Raw genomic sequence first — 27,968 nt, 5'->3', positions numbered from 1 at the left:
CGCGCAGTCGTGGGAGGAGGGGGGCCCTTCGCTATAATGGTGAACCCGGCGAGGCAGACCCGACCTGACGGTCCGGGGGGGACGATTCTGCGATGTAACGCGGAGCCGTACCCCTCCTCTGCCTCGCCGGGGGGGGGGAGAGGGAAGTCTTTTTCCCTCTCCGCCCCCAGGGTAGCCAGGAGGACCGCGCCGCCGTTTAGCGCGGCGCGCGAAGAGGCCCGGGGCTACGTCGGGGGCCGGATACCCCGGGCTTTACCCCCAAAAACCATCAGTAGAAGAGGCGGGGGGGGGCTGGTGTCCCTCTCCCCCGACTTAGGGCAGATCAGGCCCGCAAGCCCTGCCGGGTGCGCCCACGTTAGGTACACCCGGCGTGTCGAATCGGCCTAGGCCGACATGGTCCGGGGGGCTCCGGAAGTATGCTGCACGCGTTCCCGGAGCCCCCCAGTCACGGACCAGGGCAGGACACCCGGAGAGGTTTTAGTGGGTATGTCCCCGTCGACACGTCGTCGGCGGGGAAGAGCCCCACATAACCACCAGGCCTCCCCCGGGGCCTGAGGTACGCGCTAACGCATTTCCTCTCCGTTATAAAAAAAAAGGTAGAGTCCTTCTTGATAAACAATATCCCATCTATGATAATATATAGTAAATGATGACGGAAACTTACCGCGCAAGGAAGATCGGATACCCCAGGGCCGGCAAGGAGGGACTAGTGTCCCGGATGCCATCTTGTCGTTATCTTTCGATAGGCAGTTGCACGGGCTGTCTACATGCCCTGCCGACTATCGGGTTAGTGTGGAAGTAAATGTTCGTGTTTGTCCGCGCTCTAGGCGAGTGGGCCAGAGGACGTTTTCTATTTATTGGGTAAACTCTAGGTCCACAGCCTATCAGCGTCAAATAGCGCTACGGCGAGCGATCAGAGCGGCGGTGCCCATTAGCGGCTCCTCTGTCTCTAAATTGTGAACCGACATTGACGCGACATCGGAGCGGGGGTCTTCCTCTTCCTCATGTAATGGGGGAAATGTTTCTTCTGGAGGGTCAGATGGAGTCAAGCCGACTCTTAGAGCTGAGACCTCTACCTCGACCGCCGGGGGAGTCACGATCATGCTGACCAACATTCGCGCGACCGAGACCTGAGACCCAATTTTTCGAGATAATGGCGTATTTAACGTAGCTGCGCGGTTGTGTAAGGTGCACACTGATCCGTGTCCGTGAGGGGGGCTCGGGCGAGGAGAGCCTGGACGATCCGGCTTTCCAAGGCGTCGTGGTTTCTCCAAGTAGTGGGCCAAACCCATGGAGACAGATCGGGAAGAGGAGGATCGGGGAGAAACTGCGAGTCCCCTAGGAGAATCAGTCTCCTGCTCGACCGGGGCGAAGGATCGGACGTCGGGCTTTGTTGAGTGCGTCGTCCGGTCACTCGTCTTGGGGAGAAAGAGGGCGTAGTCACAGTCGTCTCTGTCTGGATGGGAGTGGACCCTTCAGGTTCCCCTTCCCTCTCTTGGATAGGGCGGACGTGATCGATAGGTTCTAGAGTGTGCCTTGGATAGTTTCAGGGCCCACCGACTCAAAGCCATGTCATCCGGAGCTCTGGATCGAAGGGCGAGTTGGAAAGAAGGTTTGAGGGTGAAGAAGGTTCTAAAGCGGAGTCTAGGCGCGACAGGAACTCTTCCTCCTTCTTTACGCTTGCCCAGGGCCAGAAATTGACAGACAACTGGGTATTATTTCCCGCAGCACGACATTGACTTTGTAAATCTAGCCGATGCTTGGCTGCGGGAGGTTAAAAATGCTAGGAAAGCGGTCAGCATCTCTCTGATGAAGATGTCTGGCCGCATTAAAAGATATAGCCATCTTGCCCGAGAGGTCTTCATGGCAGTGGAGTGCCGCGCTATGGGGCGTCTTGAGCGAGAGGACGAGAAAGTGAGTGATGGAGCCGCGACATTGATCTCGACGTAGCAGGAGAAAATCGCCTTCCTCCGCGCTGAGGTTGAGCAGCTGCATAAGCAGCTGGGAGTCGCCAGGCGGGCCGTCTAGCAGCAGAGTAGGCCCTCGTCGGTTGCGCAGCCGGCGGGGGAGGACGCACCTCCCTCCGGCTGTCGACACCGGGCATCTGCTCCTGCCTCACTCCCGCTTCTTTCGAGGAGAGTGTTGGGGATGCCGAGCGGCCGTCGGGCTCCATTAGGAGGGATGGAAAGGCATCTGGCGCTGGTAGAGGCAGGGGTTGTTTCGGCCCCCGCCCCTGCTGGCGCCAGGTCCAAGAAGAAAAGTAAAAGACAAAAGGAATTGTAGCTCCACGGAAGGAGCTTCCCGCTTCCTCTCGTGATATGGCAACTCTGCCTGCGTCTGCGCCGTCTCAAGATGGGCGGATCTGGTCGGAGGCCGTCGAACGAAAGAAAAGGAAGAGGGTAGAGCCACCGAAAGCCCCCCAAGTACCTGCTACGGAGAGCGATTTGGGGGTGTTTCTTTCATTAAATGAAGGAAATAGGGCTGGGACATTGGGGCGGCAGATGTTAGCGCCTCCCCCGGCGGTCGAGCAAAAGAAAAAGAAGGCACCGTCGCGAATCGAAACTATAGTGGCAAGGAAGGTGAGGAAGCGCGTCCCCAAATCAGCCGCGATTCTCGTTACAGTAACAGGGGAGGACGCTACTTACGAGGGGGTCATGCGGCGGGCAAGAGAAAGAGTCGCCCTTGAGCGGCTCCAGACTTTGCATCCGCCGTGCGCAGACCAAGGATCTGTTATTGGAAATTCTCGGAATAAATAAAAGAACAGTCGCTGAACGGCTAACCATGGAAATGAGGCGCGTCGTGGGCGGCCCGGACGTGCGGAGCACTTGTCCGTTACGCAGGATGGGGGTCCGCATCTTCGGATTAGACGAATCGATTACCCCGGAAGACGTGATGACGGTAATCGCCGACTCCGGGGGACGAGATCCGATAGCGCACAGTGCGATAGTCCACCAACCAATCATCTTGATTTATCTAACCCAACCAACAGAAAAACTCTAGGCATCAGTCGCTGTAAGTAGTGTGCTATCAGGCCCGTGTGCTATCGGAATCCGTCCGACTCCGGGGGGTGTTTGCCGATCTAAAAGGTAACCCGTAACCGTCGAGGGATGGGCGCGACTATTGTTTAATGCTCGGTAGAGGTGGCCGCGATAATCGCCCGAAAAGGAAGTTTGGCTATCTGATGGCCCGTGTGGAGATGCTCCGCGCACCACCTCAGCGGTGTTTCCGCTGTTTGGCCCACGGACACATGCAGCACCACTGCTTGGGAGAGGATAGAGCACGGTGCTGCTTTAAATGCGGAAGAGAGGGGCACACACAGGCGGAATGCGCGAGCAAACCCCACTGCCCAATGTGCGCGGATAAGGGAAAGCCCTACAACCACCGCCCTGGCGGTGAGAAGTGCGTGAAAGTTTCCCCGGTTGTACGCTAAGGGAAGAGCTCATCCTCTTCCGCAGCAAAAAAAGGGAGGATTTACAAGAAGAGCGGCTTTGTTTCCCGCCACCTCCCACCCCGCCTGCCCTGAGGCCGTGGATGGTGGAATACCGGCGGGGTCAGAGATGGATATGGAGAAGACCCCTCCCGTGGCAGAGGCCTCTGTCGGTGAGGCCTTTGTCACGGAGGTGATAAAGCTAATGTTGGGCTCGTCCGGAGCCTCCGAGTTTGGGACAAGCCCGCCTATAAAGAGAAGGTACGATGGTCTCGACAAGCGTTTCGAGCTTCCCCCAGGCAAAGGTGATATTTAAGCCCTTTCCTCTTCCGCAACGGGAGAAGAGAGTTAGAATCAACTCAAGCACGCCCTTTTTTTTTTTTGTTGACGGAGGGGAAATGCGTTACCGCATACCCCAGGCCCCGGGGGAGGCCTGGCGGTTATGTGGGGCTCTCCCCCGCCGTCGACGTGACGACGGAGGCATACCCACTAAAACCCCTCCGGGTGTCCGGCTCTGGTCCTTGACTGGGGGACTCCGGGAACGCGTGCAGCATGCTTCCGGAGCCCCCCGGACCGGTCGGCCGAGGCCGACTCAGCACGCCGGGGGCACCCTGGTACAGGTCCCCCGGCAGGGCCGTGAGGCCAAGCCGGCCTCAGGTCGGGGGAGAGGGACACCAACTCTCCCCCGCCTCTTCCCCTTGAGGTGTTTACGGGGGTAAAGCCCGGGAGTCCGGCCCCCCGGCCGGATGTCCCGGGCCCCTACGCGCCGGACTAGTCCGGCGCGGCGGCTTCTCCTTCTCAGTGTTGGGGGGGAGGAGGTAGGAAAAAGTTCCTTCCACTCCCCACCAGCACCCCGGCGAGGCGCTAGAGGGGGAGCGATGGCGCGTAGTAGCGCGCGCGATCGCTCCCCCGGACCGTTAGGTCAGATCTGCCTCGCTGGACTCACTAGCGCGGGGGGCCCTCCTCCCGCGGCTGCGCGACCCGAAAGCTGGGCCGGCAGCCGTAGGGGAGGAGGGTCGCTCCCTTTCTTCATTCCCGTGGCGGTCGCCATCGTCCCTCTCCTCCACGATAGTGGGGAGGGAGGGGGGGACCGCCACGGCTCTTCTGCCCCTCCGCCTCCGTACAGCAGGGCCACTAGAGCCCGGAGGACGGGGGGCAGTTCTTCTTCGTCTGGGCGGCCGGGGCGGGAGCCAAGTTGGTTCATGGTCCTCGTCCCTGCCGTCCCTGCCACTATTTGCGTTGCCGGGGGGCATTCGTCCCCCGGCCGCCTCTCTCTCACCTTCTCGGCCTCCTCCTTCTGCAGCATTACTTGTTCGCAGAAGGAGGAGACCGCTTTCCAGGCACTCTCCCTGCCGACCATTTGGCTAATGATGGCCGGCAGGGAGAGGTCATTACCTATTTCCGCGCTCAGGACTCCGCGCAGCTCTTCCAACGCTGGGCAGTCTACCAGCGTGTGCTGCGCGGAATCCCGGGCGGCACCACAGTGATGGCACTGTGTCGTTGGTTCCTTCTTAATCTTGCACAGGTACTCACCGAAGCAACCATGCCCGGTGAGCACCTGTGTCGTCCTGTAGGACAGGCCGCCAAACGGGCGGCCCACCCATTCGTCCAGGTGCGGTAGGACGGCCTCCAGGATCCGAGATCCGGCCGCCGGCGGGTTTTCGATGAGATTTATCTTCCACGCTCTCATCACCCGCCGACGGGCCCTCTCGCTCAGCAACGCGGCGACCCTGGGGGTTACCACTCCCCCCTTGAGGCGGACGGCCTTCGCCCTGGCATAACTCCATGCCTGGGCGTCGGCCGTGTACTCCGCCGGGGGGAGCCCCGCCAGGGCCATAATTGCCGCGTTGGGAGCGGTGCTAAACGCGCGCGTTATCCTACGCGCCAGCCGCCGCTGCACATCGTGCAGAACCTTCTTGATGCGGCGGCTGGCTAGCGCCTCGCGGAACCATACCGGGGCTCCATACAGAACCCCGGACATGACCGCGAGGGCGTACGCGCGTCTAGCACCCACCTTCGGACCCCGGAGGTTGGGCATTAACCCGTTTAGGGCGTCAACCCTCTTGCCCAACCGCTGGGCCAGCTTGTCAAAGTGACTAGTAAAGGCCCAGCGACCGTCCAGGTGCAACCCTAGGTATTTAAGGGTTGCACCCACCTGAACGCGGGTGTTGTCCACCAGGACGGAGGCCTGGGGCGGTACCCCGGAGGAGCCATCGTGAAAGAAGATGGCTTCCGACTTCTCCGGGGCCACCCTCAGGCCCAGGCTTTTAATGTCACCAACGACATAGGCCACAGCCCAGTTGCCCGTGGCAACCGCTCTTCCCCAAGAGGTCCCCCCAGCCACTATGAACGTGTCGTCGGCATAGCCGACGACATGACAGCCGGGGGGGAGAGCCGCGCGGAGCACTTTGTCGTATGTGGCGTTCCACAGCAGGGGGCCCAACACGGACCCCTGCGGAACGCCACACGACTGGTCCCTCCGCTGCTGGAGTCCGGATTTATCGCGGAATTCCAGCACTCTGTCCCGGAAATAGTCCCGAACGATGGCGGCGAGGTAGGGCGGCAGGCGAAAGTGTTCGCACAGTGCCGCCACTACCTCGCCCCATGGTAGACTATTAAAGGCGTTGGCGATATCCAGGGATATCGCTCCTTTCTACCCTGGGAGGGAAAGAGAAAATTCTTCCCTCTCCCCCCGCCCCGGCGAGGCAGTGGGAGGAGTGACTCCGCGTTATGCCGTAGGGTCGCTCCCCCTAGACCGTCAGGTCGGATCTGCCTCGCCAGGCTCGCTAATGTGAGGGTCCCTCCTCCCGCGGCTGCGTGTCCCAAAGGCGCTGCCAGCAGCCGCAGGGGAGGAGGGTCGTCTCCTCTCCCCGTAGGCGCTGTCGCTCCCCTCTTCCTCGATTGTGGGAAGGGAGGGTACAGCAGCTGATCTATTGGTCCCCCGCCGCCTTTTGGCAGACGGGCCGCGAGGGCCCGGGGGGCGGGGGGCAGGCCTTCTTCTTCTTCGGGGCGGAGCCAAAGTGGATCATGGCCCCCGTCCCCGCCGCCCCTGTCTTTGTTGTCTTCGCCGGGGGGCATTCGTCCCCCCAACCTTCTCTCCCTTGCAGTTTCGGCCTCCTCCTTCTGCCGCATTACTTGCTCGCAGAAGGAGGAGACCGCGACCCATGCTCTCTCCCTGCTGACCATCTGGCTAATAATGGCCCGCAGGGAGAGGTCGTCGCCAATTTCTTCTCTGAGGACTCCGCGCAGCTCATCCCACGCTGGACAATCTGCGAGCGTGTGCTGCGCGGAGTCCCTGTCGGCGTCGCAGTGATGGCACTGCGTCGTCGGCTCCTTACGTATCCTGCACAGGTACTCACCGAAGCAGCCATGCCCGGTGAGCATCTGTGTCGTCCGGTAGGACAAGCCGCCCCAAGGGCGGCCCACCCATTTGTCCAAGTGGGGTAGGACGGCCTCCAAGATCCGAGATCCTGCCGGCGGCGGGTCGTTGACGAGGCTCTCTCGCCAAGCTCTCATGGCCTGCCGGCGTGCTCTCTCCCGTAGTAGCGCGGTGACCCTGGGGGTAACCACTCCCCCCTGGGGGTCTCCGTACCTTTAGACCTTGGGCAAGAGGTTGGCACGGAACGGGTAAGTTCTAGCTCGGCGCTAGTTTCTGGCCATGAAAGAGCGCGGGGGGCGCGTCGGCGCTTGCGCGGCGCCCACCCGGAGTGGACAGGAGGCAGCTGATGTATTTTGGTTACCCTCCCTTGCACGTCCACTCCCAACCTGACGAACTGGTGCGTTGGAGAGCTTGCACTCTAATCCTAGGGAAAAGCTACTGAAGGAATGACGTCTTGTTGGCTGGAGCCTTCCTGGGTTGAGGTGGCTCGGTGAGGTTTTTAATTGGTAGATGAGGGAAACAAGTTGCTGAAATTATGTGCCTGGGATAAGCGATCCAATAGCACACGGGACCAAAGCACACCACCACTCACAGCGGCTAATGCTTAGAGTTTTTCCGTTGGTTGGGTAAGATAAGTTAAGATGATTGGTTAGCGGGTTATCGCACCGTGTGCAATCTGATTCCGTCCGGCCGGGATTGCACCGTTCTGACTCGAGTCCAACACTACCATGGTCTAGCCAGCCTGGTGTGTCCCATTGTAGCCGATTTTAGTGAGGAAAATCGGGGCGGCCCAGCGCTTCAATTCTTTGTGAAAATTTTTTAAGCCTATGAACGTGTACGGTGATTCGAGATACCAAAAAATTTTGAGTATATGAAGAGTAATCCTTGATTGAAATCCCGCGGTAGGAGTGTATGTATAAACTATATGCAGAAAAAACGATCCAGTGGTATGTGATTAGTCGTATGCTGTGAAGATTCCAGTTTCTCTAACAATAAGACATGTTTCCTTAAGAGACAAGGTGGGTAGTTATACGCGAAGTGGCTGTGATGTGAGTGAGCTGAGGGAACAGTGTGAGAAATCCTGTCCTTTGCGACATGAAACTGCGGTGAAATGGCGGCCGTTAGAGACAAATTTTCTAAAGCAAATAGATGTGCCTTATAGGCATGTAGTTACTTTCAGATGGCCGACGTTATAATCTATGCATATATTATTAAACCCCAAGAAGTGATTGGTAGCCATCCTCTTGCCAATTTAATAGCAGCTCGCATTAATATTTAAACGCTTTGCAGGGATGCGCAACAATTGAGTGCGCATTTTTTTATGAGATTGAGGATGTGCGCGGCGAACTAATAGTTTGGATTTCTGTAATAATTAGAAGTTGTTTTTTGGTGTAATAACCCTGAAGCATTACAGGAAGGGCCAATTTTTAAAGTGTTTAACCGTATACGATCGAACGAGGTGTTATTCCGACAAAATTAAATCGTAGAAAGTCACACGTGTAAAGAGGTGGTAGTGCGCATGTGCGTGGTGGAACGATGGAGTAAACACTGTTATAGCGGGTGTGCGTGGTAGGAACGCAATCATGCTTCTCACAAGCGATCTTTAGCTTTGTTAAGGGTTACTGCTAAAATTTATCGCCCCTTTAGAGACACGTGGTGTAAATTTAACGACTTTCAAGTTGTTACATATGCATAGGCTGGGAGTTGATGCTAAGGCTGTAAATATTAGTTGTACATGCAATGATAAATAAAGAGTTACGCGGGTAAACGCCCGCGTCGGGCGGTGAGCTGCGCCGTCTTTGTCTATCATGTCTACACGGCCCGTAATTTGCTAACTTTATTTTTTTATAATTTAAAAGAAATTGTCGGACAAAATTTTTGTATAGGAAAAATCGTCTCAGAATTTATCCAAGAACACGTCTTTACAGAGACACATGGGTCGTTCTGAATCACCCTGTATAGTAGAATCACTATATTACATGGAGAAGAGAAATGAGTCCACTATAAATGTTAAATGTAGGACCAATCTCTCATTATTCTAGTAGACTTTTTAATTATATTAGACTTTAAGAGAGTTATCATAGTGATCCTGATTATTCCTTAAAGAATTATGATAAACTGTTATATTGAGTAATATTTTTTATCAATACAAATTAAACAAGAATACCTTTTACGGTCGCAGCTAGGTCTTCATGCTTGTATTGTTTGTATGATTTTATATACTTACTTTAAGTTCAATGAACTGCGCGCTGAATTAATTTTCAGTCATAACAGTATTCTAAATTCAACAAGATTAAGTAATATCAGGTATTATTAAATATTAAACCTTTTCCTCCCTGAAAAAATTATTTTTTATACTTTTGTTGCTGAGTCTCTTGATACGGTAACACTATTTTTATGGATTTGTAGTCGATTCTTGTTGGAGTTATAAAGAATTAAAATATACATAATTTGTTTTATAATGAATAATACTCTCTGTTATTAAGACTTTCTGAGCTAAGAGATTTAAATCGTTATAACTAATACAGAATTATATCCGATTTAGTTTAAATGTCTGAGATGAGGAAAGATGGTCTATGTGAAAATCCATTGTAAAATATAAAGTTGTGATAAACATATCTTGGAGCAAATCGTATCATTTATATACGGAGGGATGGCCGGAAATAATAACATAGCTCATGCATGAAACAATGTATGTTTGTATCTGATTGAACAAAATAAAGATCACTGCATTGAGACAACAACCTGTAAAGTAATCTGTAACCTGAATCTTGTCGTTTATCTGAATTATTGTATAGGAAGAATTCTTAAACAGAGTAACTAATTAAACATCTCCAAGAACTGGAAGCAGATTATATGACAATTCATACATTATGTAATTCATATATCAAGTACAATAAATAACATTTTAAGTATACCCAAGGAGAATAGAAAGTCAAGAAATAGTCACAATGACGTCAAAATGACGTCAAAATTTAATCATTTTAGGAAAGTCAAGGTGACATCATTTCATATATTCAAGAGGATAATAATATGACTTTTTCGTGACGGCGTCGTGACCTTTCCGTGACATTTATCAATAAAGTGCAAAAAGCTTTTGTCCATTCTGAACCCTCTTTTATCGACAAAAGTGCCTTAAATATGGCTTCTCAGGTGATTTCCAAGTCACTTTTATCGATAAAAGTAAGTTCAGAATATGCACCTTTGTATCATAGACAGTCAAGCCTATCGCACATGAAATTGCATAGGCTGCATATGCTATAGCATAATACCGCTAAACCAAAGAGTAACCAATATAAAGACGCCATATTGATTTACATAAGATGCTTATTGGTCCAGCGGTCTCATACTATGCATATGCAGCCTATGCAATTTCATGTGCGATGGGCTTAATACTTTTCTATAAGGATTTAATAAATTAATTAGTAAATTATTATTTCAAAAATGCAGTCTTTTATTTAATTTAGAAACGTGTGAGATTAATAATATATTTTTATATAATATATAGAATTATTATATTCTCTTATCTTTTAAACACAATAAAACATTAAATAACATTTTACCTATTTCTTAAATGTAGAAAGTATTAAAGAAGTTACTACAATAGCAAAAAATAAACATATTTTATAAGAATATTTCATATAATATCAATACTTTAACGTAAACATATCTTATTATTAAAAAAACAAAAATAATGGAAACTGCTCTGAGTAGTTAACAAAAAAAATATTATATAAAAGTAAACATTTCTTATTAAAAAAACAAACCCAAACTACTGCTCTGTAAGTAGTTGAGAAAGGAACTAAATATTCATATAGTTAATGGAATATATCTAAGTGTTAATTTTTCTCTGGTTGCTTGTAGAAAACCAACGTAAAATTTTGGAATGTAACTCTGTTACATTATATGTTGGGAATTTTTTCACAACAGCACCTGATTAAAAAAATAGCGAATTAGTTTTCGTATGAGTATACTTTACCAAAAGTTCGATAGAAATAATTCAAAATTTACATTCAATTACTGTAAGAATGTTTGTGCCTTGTAGTTTTATTTTCACTGATCCTGAACCTGAATAATTAATAATTCTAGCCAATGAATTGGAGAATATTTTTGATAGCAAATTTCCTATAGGTACCTCCTCATTTTTTCCCGTTGGCATCAAGACAACAAAATAATCAACCTGAAACATAGATATCTTACTTACGTACTTGTTATTTATGTATTACGTGATTTACAATCTGTCTTAAGTGAAGAGAAAGAAACAAGTAAACAACTGTAGGGTTTTATTTTTATGTCGTATCAATTTTTTAGTTAATTGATTAATTATAACGGAATATGTAAAACTAATATGCAGCAATAAATACTGTAATGAAATAAATAACAGAACATACTGTTGAAAGAAAATTGTCGTCATTTTTAAGGAAGTTGTCAAAAGCATAAAAGGCCTCTTCATCCTTAAGAGGCAATATAGGCAAATCTTTTGGCTTAATGGACACTGAATCTTCAGGTGTTAATTTTCTATGCACTCTTGCAAGGGACATGCATACATAATCAAATTTTCCATTTATTTCCTCAATCTGCTCTATTATAGTTTTGAGTAATATTTCACACTTGTTACCTATCAGGTATTCAAAATAATTTTTGAAATAATTATGGTATTAAAAGAATTACGTTGTAAATATATACATATACACATAAACAAAACATAAATGACTTACAATCAATTGTTGGACATGTTTTATCAGAAATACCGCTGTCAACATCTTGCAATGTTCTCAACGACGTTCTATTGGAAGATTCTTTCTTACTTACACCCACATTTTTCTCATTTACAGAAAGTAAGTCAACAATATTTGAATTATCATGCAATGTATTTTCCGTTCCAAATTTTACAGTACTACATTCTACAGACATGAAGAAAAAGATTTTATGTAATATTATTATATAATAAACTACATGATAGTAATATAGCAATATTTTAATGAAAGACAGCATAAGTAACTGAACATTGTTAATAGGTTTGTTCCTTAACACTTAGTTCACTGAAAAAGTTCTTATTACATTTTAGACATAAATTATGTGTATTAACATTTGCAGAAGGGTTCATAGTATTTAAACTTGAAATATATTTTTATTACAATAAGTTAAAGAAAACTGAAGTTCTTACCATTCCCAGACAAATGAAAGATGGTTTGTGTGACATCAGTACCTATCGATGACATATTGTCACGTTCACTGAATGATGTAAAGGAACTTGTTTTACTTGTGGAGGCTTTCGTGTGGCAAGAGGATTTTTCGAGGTTTCCTTTTGGGTTATATTTTGTGTCGTTTAGAAGAACTCTAACTGACTTTTTCATTTTCTCGGAGTTTAATATTTCATTCTCTTCATCACTGCTAACATGTTTAGTTTTGTTGGTTCTTTTCTTCTTTATCTGTGGAGATTCATCATAAGATTCCTCTGAATCGTACAAATATTTGGTCTTTCGTTTTTTTCTAGGTCCTTCCAAGTCAGTTTCTCCTGCTGCAGTATCAAGATCACTGAAATCTTCAGCTACCTTTGATGCTTTACGAGCATTTTGGTATTTATCTGAAAAGGCACAAGTCAAATAAATACAGCTTGAAAATAACACAATGTTTATCCCGAAAAACATTGTGTTATTTTCAAGACTATGATAATAAAAACAGTATTTAACAATCCCAGCAAAAATACCAGGTAACAGTAACATAACTTAATAATAATTTCTCAATCAACAATATATTATAACTATCACATAACACGCATTATATTGCGTTTATTTACTTGAATGGTAAATTGTAACAGTTAAATTACTATTACTTGATATTTTCTGTGATATAACTATCAAAACAGTAGAAAAAATGATAATATTAGATACTACTTTTTTATTACATAATTTTAATGTAAAGATGATATTCATTATTATATGAAAAAATATTTTATCAATTATTTTCTACTTCTTTTATGGGAAAATGTTGACAAATACATTAAACAATACACACGTAGCAAATATCTTTTTCAAAATTTCTATTATTTTTTCTTGTTTTTTAATAAAGAAATCGTTATGTGCAATGTTTTGAATATTATGAAACGTTACTGCATGTACTTGTATTTAATAGATGTGTTTTATGTTGTACCTTTATATATGTACATTGCGGGTCAAAAGTGAGATCATTAATAAAATGACGTCCTATAAGTTAGCGGAACAAAGTGAGCAGAATCAATTCAAACAAATTTTTTTATTTGTTGCTCATTTGTTGCTAAAAAGTTGCCAAAGAAAAAAATTTGTTGCTCTATTAATTTTTTTTTTAAATAATGTTCCGCTAACGGAAGTTTAAGTTAGCGGGACAATACCCTTATATCGCAAAAATCATACGCAAAAGCAATGTTAAAATATGTTGCTAATTTGTTGCTCACAAAATATGCTACTCTCGATATTGTTACTTGCAAAATAAGCACCTATAACAATAAACAATCACCTATACAGAGAGTTACAAGAGATTTATACAGAGAGTTACAAGAATAAACTAGAAGAAATAAATTTGTTACTCGCATAACTATGATTCCGAGCATAACTATAATCCTCAGCCATCGTACTATTAAAAATTTAAAATTATTGCTAACCATAAAACACTAAAGATAATTAATTTACCAAGGAAATGCGCGCGTCGCGCGCGGTAGGCACGTTAACGAATGTCAAAAAATGTGTACGCTGGTATAATTGTAATATCAAAATAACCCCCAGATATTGTACTATCAAAATATATAAAAATCTAAATTTGTTGCTAACTATAAGACACTGCAAATAATTAATTTATGCAGTAAACACATGCTGCGCGCTATAGGAAAGGTATTGCCTATCAAATAATGTGTACGCAGATAAATTCCTAGATAAATTAATAATTTTTAATGTGTTATGGTTAGCAACAAATTGAAACTTTACATATTTTGAGAGTACGACATCCGCGGATTAATTTGATACCATAATTTCGCCAGCGTACACATTATTTGATAAGCAATACCTTGGCTATAGCGCGCGGCGCGCGCGTTTACTGCATAAATTAATTATTTGCATCGTCTTATGGTTAGCAACAAATTGAAACTTTACATATTTTGATAGTACGACATCCGCGGATTAATTTGATACCATGATTACGCCAGCGTACACATTATTTGATAAGCAATACCTCGGCTATAGCGCGCGGCGCGCGCGTTTACTGCGTAAGTTAATTATTTGCATTGCCTTATGGTTAGCAAAAAATTGAAACTTTACATATTTTGATAGTGCGACATCCGCGGATTAATTTGATACCATGATTACGCCAGCGTACACATTATTTGATAAGTAATACTCTGGCTATAGCGCGCGGCGCGCGCGTTTACTGCATAAATTAATTATTTGCAGTGTCTTATGGTTAGCAACAAATTGAAACTTTACGCGCTATAGCCAGGGTATTACTTATCAAATAATGTGTACGCTGGCGAAATTATGGTATCAAATTAATCCGCGGATGTTGTACTATCAAAATATGTAAAGTTTCAATTTGTTGCTAACCATAAGACACTGCAAATAATTAATTTATGCAGTAAACGCGCGCGCCGCGCGCTATAGCCAGAGTATTACTTATCAAATAATGTGTACGCTGGCGTAATCATGGTATCAAATTAATCCGCGGATGTCGTACTCTCAAAATATGTAAAGTTTCAATTTGTTGCTAACCATAACACATTAAAAATTATTAATTTATCTAGGAATTTATCTGCGTACACATTATTTGATAGGCAATACCTTTCCTATAGCGCGCAGCATGTGTTTACTGCATAAATTAATTATTTGCAGTGTCTTATAGTTAGCAACAAATTGAGATTTTTATATATTTTGATAGTACAATATCTGGGGGTTATTTTGATATTACAATTATACCAGCGTACACATTTTTTGACATTCGTTAACGTGCCTACCGCGCGCGACGCGCGCATTTCCTTGGTAAATTAATTATCTTTAGTGTTTTATGGTTAGCAATAATTTTAAATTTTTAATAGTACGATGGCTGAGGATTATTTTGGAATCATAGTTATGCGAGTAACAAATTTATTTCTTCTAGTTTACTCTTGTAACTCTCTGTATAAATCTCTTGTAACTCTCTGTATGGGTGATTGTTTATTGTTATTGGTGCTTATTTTGCAAGTAACAATATCGAGAGTAGCATATTTTGTGAGCAACAAATTAGCAACATATTTTAACATTGCTTTTGCGTATGATTTTTGCGATATAAGGGTATTGTCACGCTAACTTAAACTTCCGTTAGCGGAACATTATTTAAAAAAAAAATTAATAGAGCAACAAATTTTTTTCTTTGGCAACTTTTTAGCAACAAATGAGCAACAAATAAAAAAATTTGTTTGAATTAATTCTGCTCATTTTGTTCCGCTAACTTATAGGATGTAATAAAATGTTTACCAAGGCTGTTCCAATATTCACTGCCAGTACTGAAAATCTATAACATACGTATTATAAACTAGAGATTTGCAATATTATTAGTGAATATTGGAACATAGCCCAAAAATAATTATCTAGATAATTATTCTTGATTAACATTTTTATAAGTGATCTCAAACTTTTGACCAGTTCTGTATAGAAATGAATAAATTATAACACATACCATACTCATGCATTACTGTCACTAGATATATGTCAAATTCAGGGGTTGGCTTTGATAAACTCATGATAAGTCTCGTAATCTTGTCATTATTTAAATTCTTGGGTGGCCATTTACATGATCCTTTATCCTCACAAATCCATGACGTGGATACTACTTCTACAGACTCTTCTCCTCCTCTAAATCTTACCACGGCAAACTTAAAAAATGTAACGTCATCATGATTTAATACATTTCAAAATTAAATTTAGCAGATAGAAATATAAAACTACATTTTAAACTATTCATATTTGTACAATATAAGATAAAAGTAACGTTATTTTATTGTAAATAAGGTTAAAATATATAAATAATAAAAAAACTCTTTAAAAGTTAACTAAAGAAAATTTATAAAACGCGTTGTACAGAAAAAAATTAGAATGAAAAAAAAAAAAATAAAAATGCAAAATCTTCAAAAATGTTAATCAATCATAGGAATACACAAAATTCCATCTATAAGAGGAATGGCCACACATTTTGCCTTGACATGTGATAATTTCCAATAATCACGCTGTTCCTCTTTCTCTTTAACTTTATATATGCCAATAGAAGATGATGGCAAGGGCTAATCATAAAAGTCTTCTAACTGTTTGAATTTTTTTCCAATCAAGACCACATCATGCACGGTATCAATAATATTTGATAACATCACAACTTCTTTAAACACAGTAAGAAAACATTTGTTTGGTTTATTACAACTTAAGGTCATTCCCTTCCATATTACTTCTGTGTACTGGTTACCCTGAAACATTTCTGGCCATATTTCATGATTGTTCCTTAGGATAGGTCGATTTGAGTTAGGTAAAATATCTTCAGTCAATATACCTCCTGTCTCTGAGTCACGTTTGGCTAGTTGCTGAAGTGGTTTGTAGTTTGACTTAAGCGTTTTTTTTATAACACCTAGATAATTTTCGTAGGAGAAAGCACTAAACGAGTCTAAAGAACCGTGGCTTTTACATTCTTCGGAAAGATGAGCTGTGGAATGTACATTATACACAAGAAAAGTACGACCCAGAGTGCAAGCTGCATGATTTATAAACTTTTTCAGTAAATAATCAGCAACATGATTTAAATTATTACAAAAGATTGAACTTGACAAAATGTATATAGCACAATGAAGTAATAGGAATGTATGATAAATATTCTCGGGAAGATCTTGAAAAACTTTGATACCATCATACAATAAACATCGTCTATATTCTGTGGCTTTCCATTTCGTCCTACTTTCACGATTTCCCAGGCTTCTAGGTTTACGATTAAACTCTTTAGGGAAATATTGTGAAATTTTATTTAAGTCATTGTTAATTTTTGTTACAGTGTCTCTTGAGAGTCGACAATGGGTCCGTTTCTCAATAAGAAAGGACAAAAATCGCTTAAAGACTCCTAAATGTATAAGATGCATAGGATCCAATCGAAATTGCGACACCATTCCTGTATTTATTATTTCCAAAGGAGAATTACCCATATGATGAAGTGGATTCTCTTTTCTTTGGAAACTTTCCTCCGTTCGCAGTTCACAGTCCACATTTTCAAATATTATCCTATTGTGAAACCATTCGCCTTTTACTATGCATTTCTCACATGCAAAGTGAGAATTATGTGGCACGCACTGCTTTACAAAGCTACGAGCAGGTGCATACAGAATATAGTTTCTAATACAAAATGGAAATACTGTGCCATTGCGTTTTAAACCATTCTCTGTAAGCTCTCTAACTTCAATAATATATTTATGAAGATAAGCTTCTAAATCACTTGGTTTTCCTGTACCATAAAAAACACCAATGATAAATGGATGCTTTTCATGCACAAATCTTCCAAGTATTGGCCAAAACTGTTTTCTAGAATCCTTATAAAGAGGTATTCCATCTATATTGACATCCATAACAATCTGGTCATTATCAGTCAGATATTGGTCATTTAGTCTCTGTTCAATATTAGGTTTTACACCTTTATACCACATAAGCCCTGTTCCAATAACTTGTAAGGAAACCGTACGGGGAGTTTTGAGAAGTGTTTTGTACGAATTTGGAAGAAAAGGAAAAATAGGCTTCAATATTTTCAAGATACCATCTACTTTTCTTTTGGAAACATTATGAAGTCCCCATTTCTTAAGTTCTGTCAAAATATATAACTCGGTTTCTTCTTTATTTTGAAAAGCAGAAGTTGTGATATTATTTTCTAATTCATTGCAATTAATATTTGTATGACTGCTATTCCTATCAAGACTGTCATCTCTATCAGGACTGTAAACATGTTCTATTTCTATATTAGGAGTAGTTACATCATCATTGACATTTATAAAACATTGTTCTGGAAGGGTAGCAATGCTATCATTGGAAGAATTATTACATTCAAGTTCCTGATCTATACAGAGTTGAAGGTCTTGGTGCACAATATTTTCTGCTTTTGAACGGATAAAAGCCTGATAAATGCGATTTTCTGCTTTGATCTTATATCTTCGAAGAACTTTTTTCTTGCAAAAATTCTGCAGCGGCTAGGAAATTTAAGATAATAATATGTTAATCATATTGAACACAAGATTCATAAGAATATTGAATATCTAAGACACGTATATATGTTGTATTCATAAACAGTCTTGTACAAATAAGAAATTTATCAAAGAATTGATTGGTCTATTAACTTGCTAGCATAAAATAAAACTCTACTGTGACGCAAGAATGCTTAGGCATTCTTAATAATTATTATATCTATGTAACAGTATAATAAGTTTTCTAACCTTGAAAACGTCATTTTGCTATAATCGAAAACGCTTTTTTCACAATTTTATAATATCGTAGAAATATTAATTGAGTGAATATACATTTCTTAAGAAACTAAGAGCCTTAATTTAATTTAAACATTTATCATAAGTGATTTAATACATTTTTCAAGAAATAAACTCACCGGTTTCATGATATAATATCCATTCGAATACTCTGCAATCACGATGATACAGTGTTCTTTTCTTTACTTCGACTGTCCTCAGAATATTTTAAATTGCAAATGCCCATAAACGTCTATAACATAACCTCGTGACAAATATTTTCACGTGACTAAGGTTGCATTTCGAAATTCACTGCCAGTATTGAAAATCCATAGTATACGTAACGTGAACTGTAGATTTTCAGTACTAGTGTATATCGGAACGCAGCCTAAATGGATCTAAGGAAAATTATAATACATAACCTATAGAACAGTCATAACTTTTCGGAATAAATATCTACTTACTATGAATAGCAAACAAAAGCTTTGTCCTTGAAACAATATTTTAATTTTTCCCAACACGAAATTGTAACTTCGATACACTACTGTAATAGGACACAACGTGAACTGATGTATAATAGCCAGATGTAGCGCGCAGAGCTGCGTTATAATGACCCACGTGGACCCGCCGCCCGCCGCGCCGCTGTGCTGGAGTGAGAGAGATACAAGAACGCACCCAAGAGCTGCGCAAAAATAGTGCGCACACGCTGCAAAATGTTCGGTATCACGAAAAGTCATATTCTTATCATGATAGTGTCATTTTTATTAAAAAAATTATTTTATGTGCGTACACTATAAAGTTTAAGTACTAATGTGTAATTATGAATATCGGAAACAATCTAAGTGTAAATTATTCCAAAACATTTAAAATAAATTATTAAATTTCAAAATCATAATTTAATCAATTTTTCGTCATGATCAAAAAATGACTGTTTGCAATCATTTTTTCGTCATTTTGACGTCATTTAGACTTTTTCTTGACTTTCTGTTCTCCTTGGGTAAGTATTATAAGTAGCATTATATAAAAATATAAGGGAATAATAAGATATAGGCTAAAATTATATTCATATAATAGTGAATAGGATAATACGGAAATGATTAAACAGTATTCTGAGAATGAATTTAACGGATTGTAATATAAACTGTGATGAAAGAATACGGAGCTTTGCTGAGCAGACAGGGGTGAAGTTTTTGAACAGAAACATGAAATACACACATAATCCTGTATTGAATATATCCCTTTATATTTCTGTAGCATATTCTGTAGATGTAGGAAGTGTGAAATTGGATTGATTTCATACACCATTGAAAACATAGATATATTGCAGTTTAAGTGTGACGATCGACAGCGTGGGCTAATCCTGATATGAGAATTCTTAAACACACATACGAACTTAAAGAGCGTTCACAAACTTTGTTTGCAAATTCATCAGGTGCGTTCGTAAACCCACCCATCGAAAGAGCTAGACCAATAGAATCCCTGTTATTGTAACTTATAGCAAAATAGCCATAAGGCTGAGGAAAAATTGATCTACACACTCATTTTGTTACTACTGCTTACCCAATTCTATCCTATTTATTGGAGTATTGTTTTATTATTCACTTTTCACCGGTGATCACATTTGGTCAATCATGGACATAAAGTCTCATCTCGCTTATTGATTGGCTGTGCGTATTCCGATGTAACACCGTTCTTCTCAGCATTGTTTACTTTGTATTTGATCATTTAATTAATTTTGTTGTTGATTAGTCGATATGATTAATGTGGGGAGCTGTCGTGGTGTATTGCACTTTAGCCTCTCAATTTGTATCGAATACAATTTGCAAGCACTTGTGTTCCCCGTGAGTTCGACTGACTAGTGCTGTACCGCTCTGCTGAGGGGTAGCTTTTTGTTTGTTTCCGGTCGGCTGAGCGCACGGCATGTCGTCAGATCAACATTTTGATAATTCTGGCGTCGGAGTGGGCCGGCTCTGCACCGGGGGATAAGCGGAGGAAAATTTCCCGCTATCGTTGCAAGCCGGTGCCAGAATACTTACCGTTTTACTTGCTCTTGAGCTCCCGATCATTCCTAATTAGAGGCTCTTGCTTTTCTTTGAAACGGAGAAAATATTCCGTAAACAAATTAATATTATGAACAGCGAAGAGAATCTAAGTACCAACTCGGGTGGTCGGATTCCTGAGACCCGACGCTCCGGAAGCCCCGATTCGGATGTGTCGGCGAACTTTGCGGAATTCAGCAAGGGGCAACAGGAAGGGTTTACGACGAGCCCCCGTGCGACTAAATCTATTGCCTTAAACAGAGAGTCGGCCTTGGCCGAAACGTAATTCCTATCATAGACATGGACAACCCAAAGACACCCGGTAGCCCTTCAGTTCATTCTATCGTATATTCTAAAATACCTAAAAACAAGAGGAAACCAAGGAGTGACTAAAAGAAGGAGATTTTGGCGGATGTCTTCAGTGCATCTCCGTTACGGACACGGCAACTAACCTGCCATTAAAGGAACCCAACCAGGATCCTACCGAAAGTAGAATACGTCTCAGTCATAGAGTCAACTACACTGAGGACACTAATGCCCCCGCCTGCTGTGCCAGCGTGACCTTGTCCCGTGTGATGCCCCAGCGGAAACCTCAGAACCGAACTCACGGAGAAGTTCGGTGTCTTCTTGGGCCTCCACAAAATTGACAAATAAGTGGAAAAGAATTCGGTACCTTTCCAAATCGTTGTCCAATGACTCGGACATGGAGTTTTGTCTGCCTGCTTCGGCTTCCACGTTGACTGAGTCACAAAGAGCACTTCTCGATCTACGAGTGCAGAATATTGATGGTTTGTCTTCAAGCGAGGTAGCCACTCAAGCTATTGAGTGGCTGAATGAGTTCTTGCTGGCAAGAGACAAAAGTGAAAACATAAAAGGTCAACAGAGGCGCACCATGAAAGTTGGAACTGAGTCCGCCATTATGGCAATATGTAGCCTGGTTGAGCGTGCAGATATCCGAGAGGGAGATTAAATGAGACTTAGAAATAAAATTGGAGATCTACAGAGAGAAGATAAAATTCTTAAAGGCGAGATTGCACGTTTTAAAAAATCTTCCGAATCAGCTACAGATTTATCGACATTAGGAACAAAAATGGAATTAACCTTTTCAGTGTACCCGCAAACTGCGGTGAAAAACCTTTTTTGGGGGGCAGGGAAATCTTATTCGGAACCTCAATTTACTCGGAGTGCTCTTGTTACAAATAAAAAATTAAATCCTGTTAATTTGAGATAAGTTATACGGAGATAAGTTCTCTCCACCTAGATCTCCACTTTACAGATTCAGAGAGCACACTCAGACTAGACAACAACCCGAGGAAGAGCTCTTTGAAAAATTAAGAGAAAAGATTGCTAGATCTTTGAGTAACGCGCTATAGACAGCAACTTCCAGAATATTGGACAAAACAGTTCCGGCAATTGCTCCGGCTTCTCCTGAAACAAATCTTATAAAAGCAACTGTTGGCAACAACTATGCAGCTTCAGCTCTTGCCTCGGAGCAACTGATAAGCAACCCAACTGACCCACCACTGTAAAAAGGAAAAAAATGGATAGGAACAAACTCACTAAGATGGTAAACGAATCAAGTTTAGAAGGGCTTTTTTTTACCACCATTCTGGCTCCGAACGCAGAAACTGAAATAATAGGGGACGCGAATCCACGTGTGCCACCACACACGCACCGGACCAACTACTCCGCCCAAAAAAGCTAAAAGAACCAGAAAGCAGAACCCTGGAGCCGTAGTAACAATCATTGGTTTTACTGAAGAATTTTCCTACGCGGAAACAATGAGAAAAACGAGGGAAAAGATTTCATTAAGTTAACTACGTATCGAATTCCCTAAATTAAGAAAAACTTAAACCGGCGGACTGCTCACCCAGATATCTGGTGAAGGGTCAACAGAAAAAACAGATGCACTTGCAATTAAGCAAAGGGCTCTTATCTTGCGAAACCAGGCTAAAATAGTTAAGCCTACGAAAATGGCTCAAATTATGCTAATTGGATTTGATGAATCGAAAAAGAAGATATTATAAGAGCCAACTCCTTGGTGGGGAAATGTGCTCCTTTGGATATTAAATTGGGTGTTCCTAGACTCCTAAAAAAGGGCTTAAGGTCAATTTAGGTCCTGTGCCCATTGCTAAGCCCCCAAGTGCTAGCTGATGAAGATAGACTTACTATTAGATGGTCGACGATGAGGGTCGAGAGACTTCAAGCTCGACCCTTGCAGTGTTATCGTTGCCTAGCTTCTGGACACACGAGGTCAAAATGTCCGAGCCCGATTGAGATAAGTCGACACTTTGTTTCAACTGCGGCGCAGATGATCATCGCTTAAAAGATTATAAGTCTCTTTCAAACTGTCCGGTTTCCAAAGAGCGCAACTTGACCTATGATCACAGGGCGGACTCTTTGAACTGCCCTCCCGTGTAATCATTTAGCCCTAGAAGAGCAAGGAATAACTTAGCGGAATAGAAGTCCGCTCCTATAGAGACCGAACATGGTACAAACGGCTAAGATTCTTCAAATCAATCTGGTACGTTCTTCCGGGACGCAAGACCTTATACTTCAAAAGATGATGGAGGGAAATTATAGTCTGGCCGCGATATTGGAACCACACAGAGTTTCGGCGGACCCAGATGGGTGTCCTCCACAGAGAATCCCCCTCTTACGGCGATGACGTGGTTTGGTTCTACTTCGGTGGTCTCAACTATTTACAGAGAAAAAATTTTTTTAGTTTTTTTACCCGGTTCTTTTCGATCGAGTAATGCTTTTTTTGAAACTGCAAGGTTATCGGAAAAACCAGATATTACATGGACTAACTCTATCATCCCGTTTTAAAATAAGCCTGAGGAGTCGTGGTCTATCAAAAGACGCATTATGTGCCCCTAACACACAGCAAGTCGCAAGTTTCTTTAAAAATAAATTAAAGGCTTACAATGCGTTTTCTTGAGTGCATGTCTCAAGTGCCTTATTGTGGTAATATAATTTCCCATCAATGCTATGCAATCCAATAATTTTTGTTGCGCTTGTAGATATTTTTTGCAATGGTTCAATGTAAACATTAAAAATGTAATTGCCCGATTTTGCAGCAAATTGCAATATATCAGTCGTTGCATTAAAATTTAAAGTTTCTAAATAAAAAAAGACTATTTTGCTCTCATTGAGGAAATACAAAATCTACACTGTTACTTGAATTAAAATCTTGATTGATTCCACAGTTTGGGAGGTATTGAACACCTTCCACTTTTTCTTTCTTTTTCTTCAAGGCTTCTATTTGCGTCTTTAATTCATGCCAACGTAATTTTTTAACTTTTGTCAAACCTAAACATACTCTTTGCTCTCGTTTCTGATCGCTTTTTTATGCGTAGATGTACGCCAACCGGGCAAAAGATTTTTTTTCACGTTCAAAATGCTACATTTACCGTCATTATTAGTGCATACAGTACTGGCAACATGAAAATCACAAGTAACGTTTTTACTAAGGCAAACATTTTTTGGTGCTTTGTGAGCGATTATATTATTGACACTTTCATTGCTCTGCCTAGATGCCGCTATTGAAAATTTTTGCGCGTTATTTGCATATTTATCAAATATTATTTTTAATTCGTTCAACAGTGTTTCGTCAGTTAGTTTAACTGTTTGTTTTGTCAAATTTTCCTGGCAATTGCACCACTTCCTGCAATTGTTGACCATACAAATGATCTGGTATATTTCTTAGTATATCAGTTGGTTGCGTAGTCTGGCCTTTATTCTGCGCAATTGCATACGTAAAACATTTTTCCACGTGGTTTATTACACCTTGTTTGTTTAATTGTTTACACTTTTTGGCAAGTTCGTACAATTCACTCGTAAAATGTTTCACTAAATGATTTTTTCCGCTAATTTATGAACGGTTTTACCGCTTTCTTTGTGTACTGCCGCAACTGTCGAGCTGTCTTCGTCTCCGATGATAACACGAACGTTTAAACCAGTTTCTTTTAAAATGTTTTTTTTTTTAATAAGTTGAACGTCAGTGTCTGCCTCCATAGCTTTTACACTCCCTAAAAATTGAGTCGACAGTTGTGGTCTTCTTTGCCGTAACCCTTATCGCACATTGTGCATTTACGATTTCAAGTGGCATAATCTAAAATTTTTTTCATCAAAAATTCTATAATTGTGGCATAACCGTTCAAGCTGTCATAACTTTTTTCGTTACCACGTCTGCTTCAGTCCATATCGTAAGATATGATAATATTCACAATGTCCATTAATTTCAAATAAAACGTATCGGTCGAATTTTCATTCGTCTGTCTTGAACATGATGGGATATTTAGATCATTGTAGGATTAGAGCGAGTTTAGGTGAGGATAAACGTTTTTTACAATTTCAGCTGGCCTATAATGGAAAGGAATATAAGACAAAATAATCCATGATTCTATTAGAAATCTATTAAAAATTTTATTAAAGAATAAAAGATACACAAATAATGTACATTGTACATAGAAATAAAAAATTACATTCAACCCTTAAAATTAAAACCATTACACAAACATTTTTCCAAAAATAGTGCTATGCGGTAAAAAATATTGTGTTCTGTATAAATTTGAGGGAGTGCGTGGAATAAAGACCTAAATTGATTTTGAGTAGGCCCCCAAGTGAGTCAATTGTTATGTATTTTAGAGGACGCAAAATCGACTTATGTTAGATTCTTATTTCGAATATCTCCTCGTTTGTAGACGTAACACATATTTTGTGTCTATTGTTTAATATCTAATGCAAGTTTCGAAACTTATTAATTATCAATATACAATTCAGGATTAAAAAAATTTTTTGTATAAAATTTGTTATACATATAATACACTATACATAAGCATAATGTTAATACATCGGTTCCATACACAATTACACAAATTTTCAATTGTGTACGAAAATATTAGTCGTTACAATACAACGGAAAAATATTCAATGTTTATGCCTGTGCTCATGTTTATCTTGTCAGTTTTATATAGTTATTCAGCCAAAGGTATTTTTTAATTTGACATTTTGACTTGAAATTAACATTACATTATATTTTCAATCCTGCTTTAATTGACTGACATTTAATCAAAATTTATAGTAAATACTATATAACTCCTTACAACTCTTCACACAGCTTTTTCATTTTCACAATCATTAGACAGCGTTTTTCTTCAGCAGCTTTCTTGCAGCTGTGTTTTGCTCTCTTCTATTGCTTCTCCTACTATTTTTTTTGTATCGCTTATACATATCACTTGAAATACCTGGGATATCCATACAGGCTAATAATTTTTTAAATTCAGTGTAACCAATGCCACTGGGCATCGTACCTACAAAATAAGCAGTACAATTATATAGTATATATTATAATTGTATTGTCATCATTGAATAATATTATTGAATTTAAAACTTATCCAGTACAAGTGATAAGTTGCTTTCTGCATACTTATGGCCATTACGCATTTGCATTTTTCCTGTGCTAACTGTAGTTTGCATTTTACACTCTTCCTAAACAATTGTTAGAATTGAGTGAAGGCATAAACGTCTTTCAGCTACTGTATTTTCTAAACTGAGGACCCTCATGCAGTTGCAACATTCCACATTTTTTGCAAGCACTTGCATATCAACGCAATGAAGACCCTTACAAATATTGTTGTTTTTGACAGCTATTATGCACTTTTTTCAGCTTTCACTTTTCTAGCTTTAAGTAAAACTTTTGCACGTATTAACTCACTGTCTAATCTTTTTTTTTTTTCACGAATCTGCCATTCGATCTGCGATTTTGATGAGACATTGTGTACTAACCTCACTAACGCACGCCTGACACTTGACGCTACGCAGCTCCTGTCAGTTCTGTCAGTGTCACTCTTTGAGTGCGTTTTGTTTGGACGCTCACGCCCTGTAAGCGCTTACGCCTTTGAGCGCTATTTTAAATCGTTCCATTTGTGCTTGAGCGCTTATACGCGCTTAAGTAAAATCATTTCTTTTGATTCGTGAGCATTGGTGAGCCTGCGTGAGCGTACATTTCAAAATGCCGTCGTATTAATTATTATGTTTGCTATGTTTGATGTTAATTGCATTAGAATTATTTTTTGACGACGAAAGTTATCTGCATTATGATGAAGATTTGATAAATATTATATATTTTAACAAATATTGCAAACGTTCAATATTACGGCTAGAAAACTATGTTATACCATTATACAACAGTGAGTTATTCAAATTTTAGGTACGTCTTATTTTTATATAAATAAGCCTGTTTTTTTTTAATTAAATTTTTTGCACAGATATTTTCCCTTTTTTTTCATGTTAAAAAGTAAAGTCTAAATTGTAGATGCTATAAAGGTTAGATTATGCAGGTCGTAATTTTTGTTGGAACCCGTAAAATTCAATAATAGGATTTTAATGTTTCTGTCTATATGTATAAATAAAAACATTAAAATCTTATTATTAAACTACCAGTTCCACCATTTTCCAGTAAGCATCACATACAATTATTTTTTTTAAATTAATTTTTGTTTTGTTTATCATCAGAATGAAACAAAGTACATTTAATTTGATATTAAATTTAATAAAACCATTATTAAGAACAAAGAGTGGACGTAAAAGTATATTTGCAGAAAAACAATTTTTTATTGCAATTTGGAAAATGGCTACACCAGATTCGTATCGGTACGTCATTAAAATATTTATACTTGTCCGTTAATTTGTAAATACAATTTAATTGTAAATATAATGTCCTTTAATTATTTATAGATCAATTTGTGAAAAATTCAATGTGGGTAAAGCCACAGCGTTACGCGCTGTAAGAAGAGTATATAAAGCAATTGCCAAATTATCTCTTCTTTTTATTACATGGCCAGAAGATAAGATACAGAGCAGAAGATGTTATGAAAGGATTTTTTAAAGGTGCTTTTCTTAAAGTGTTAGGTGCCATATATGGCACACATATAAATTTAACTGCTCCACATATCAGTCCCGAAACGTATATCAATAGAAAAGGGCATCATAGTATACAATTACAAGTAATTTACGTTAATTTAATACTTTTCACAAAATAATAGTTATACAGTTATATAATTAATTATAATTAATTCTTTGTTACTGATAGGCTATTTGTGATCATGAGCAACAATTTATTCATTGTTATGCCGGAAATGTTGGTTCTGTTCATGATCCACGAGTATTTCGTTTGTCTAAAATCTATAATTAATTGGAAGATCTTGAAAAGTTTCCTAATAATAGTTACTTAGTAGGTGATGCAGCATATACTTTTCATGAATGCTTATTAACATCATATCACGATAATGAACATCTCACAAACAGACAAAAAAATTATAATTTTTGCCACTCATCTGCTCGAATGGTTATCGAACGGACATTTGGCTTATTAAAAGGAAGATTTAGAAACTTGTTATCAATTCTAGACATGGAACGAGTTGATTTAATTCCTGAATTTATTATTGCCTTTTGCGTTTTATATAACGTATGTTTGCTAAACCATGATGTTTTAATTGATATATGCGAAAATAATCAATGTGATAATCCACACAATAATCCATTAAAAGACTTATGAAATAACAATAGAGCTCAAACAAAGAGAGATAAAATTTGCAATAACTTAATTATTTGAAATGCATAAGATATATGATCTTAATC

At 40.8% G+C, this 27,968-nt stretch overlaps 1 protein-coding gene across 3 annotated transcripts; it reads right to left on the bottom strand.

The window, feature by feature from the left end:
• Positions 1 to 10,236: 10,236 nt before the first annotated feature.
• On the bottom strand, positions 10,237 to 19,056 carry LOC105203180. Of its 3 annotated transcripts, XM_039458491.1 has the most exons (9): positions 18,750 to 19,055; positions 18,426 to 18,538; positions 17,871 to 18,015; positions 15,486 to 15,681; positions 11,974 to 12,393; positions 11,525 to 11,710; positions 11,198 to 11,424; positions 10,818 to 10,986; positions 10,237 to 10,739 (listed from the first exon to the last, which is right to left on the bottom strand). In XM_039458491.1, exons 4-9 carry the CDS (start codon positions 15,547 to 15,549, stop codon positions 10,639 to 10,641), a joined length of 1,167 nt encoding a protein of 388 aa, XP_039314425.1. In that variant the 5' UTR covers positions 15,550 to 15,681; positions 17,871 to 18,015; positions 18,426 to 18,538; positions 18,750 to 19,055; the 3' UTR covers positions 10,237 to 10,638. The 3 variants fall into 3 exon arrangements, with proteins under 3 accessions (XP_039314425.1, XP_039314424.1, XP_039314423.1); XM_039458490.1 differs by lacking the exon at positions 17,871 to 18,015 and having other exon boundaries at positions 10,241 to 10,739; positions 18,426 to 18,683; positions 18,750 to 19,056; XM_039458489.1 differs by lacking the exon at positions 17,871 to 18,015 and having other exon boundaries at positions 10,242 to 10,739; positions 18,750 to 19,056.
• Positions 19,057 to 27,968: the final 8,912 nt, after the last annotated feature.

The sequence above is a fragment of the Solenopsis invicta genome, chromosome 16 (assembly GCF_016802725.1).
Source record: "Solenopsis invicta isolate M01_SB chromosome 16, UNIL_Sinv_3.0, whole genome shotgun sequence".
Taxonomy (NCBI): Eukaryota; Metazoa; Arthropoda; class Insecta; order Hymenoptera; family Formicidae; genus Solenopsis; species Solenopsis invicta.
The sequence above is the reverse complement of the archived record's forward strand: the minus strand, read 5'-3'. Positions and strand labels throughout refer to the sequence as shown.

What these genes read in the sequence shown, in the direction of transcription:
- LOC105203180 (XM_039458490.1), bottom strand. An exon ending in ACGACAATTTTCTTTCAACA is followed by an intron (nt 10,987 to 11,197) that starts GTATGTTCTGTT and finishes TCTATGTTTCAG; the next exon opens with GTTGATTATTTTGTTGTCTT. An exon ending in CATTCTTACAGTAATTGAAT is followed by an intron (nt 10,740 to 10,817) that starts GTAAATTTTGAA and finishes TTTTTTAATCAG; the next exon opens with GTGCTGTTGTGAAAAAATTC.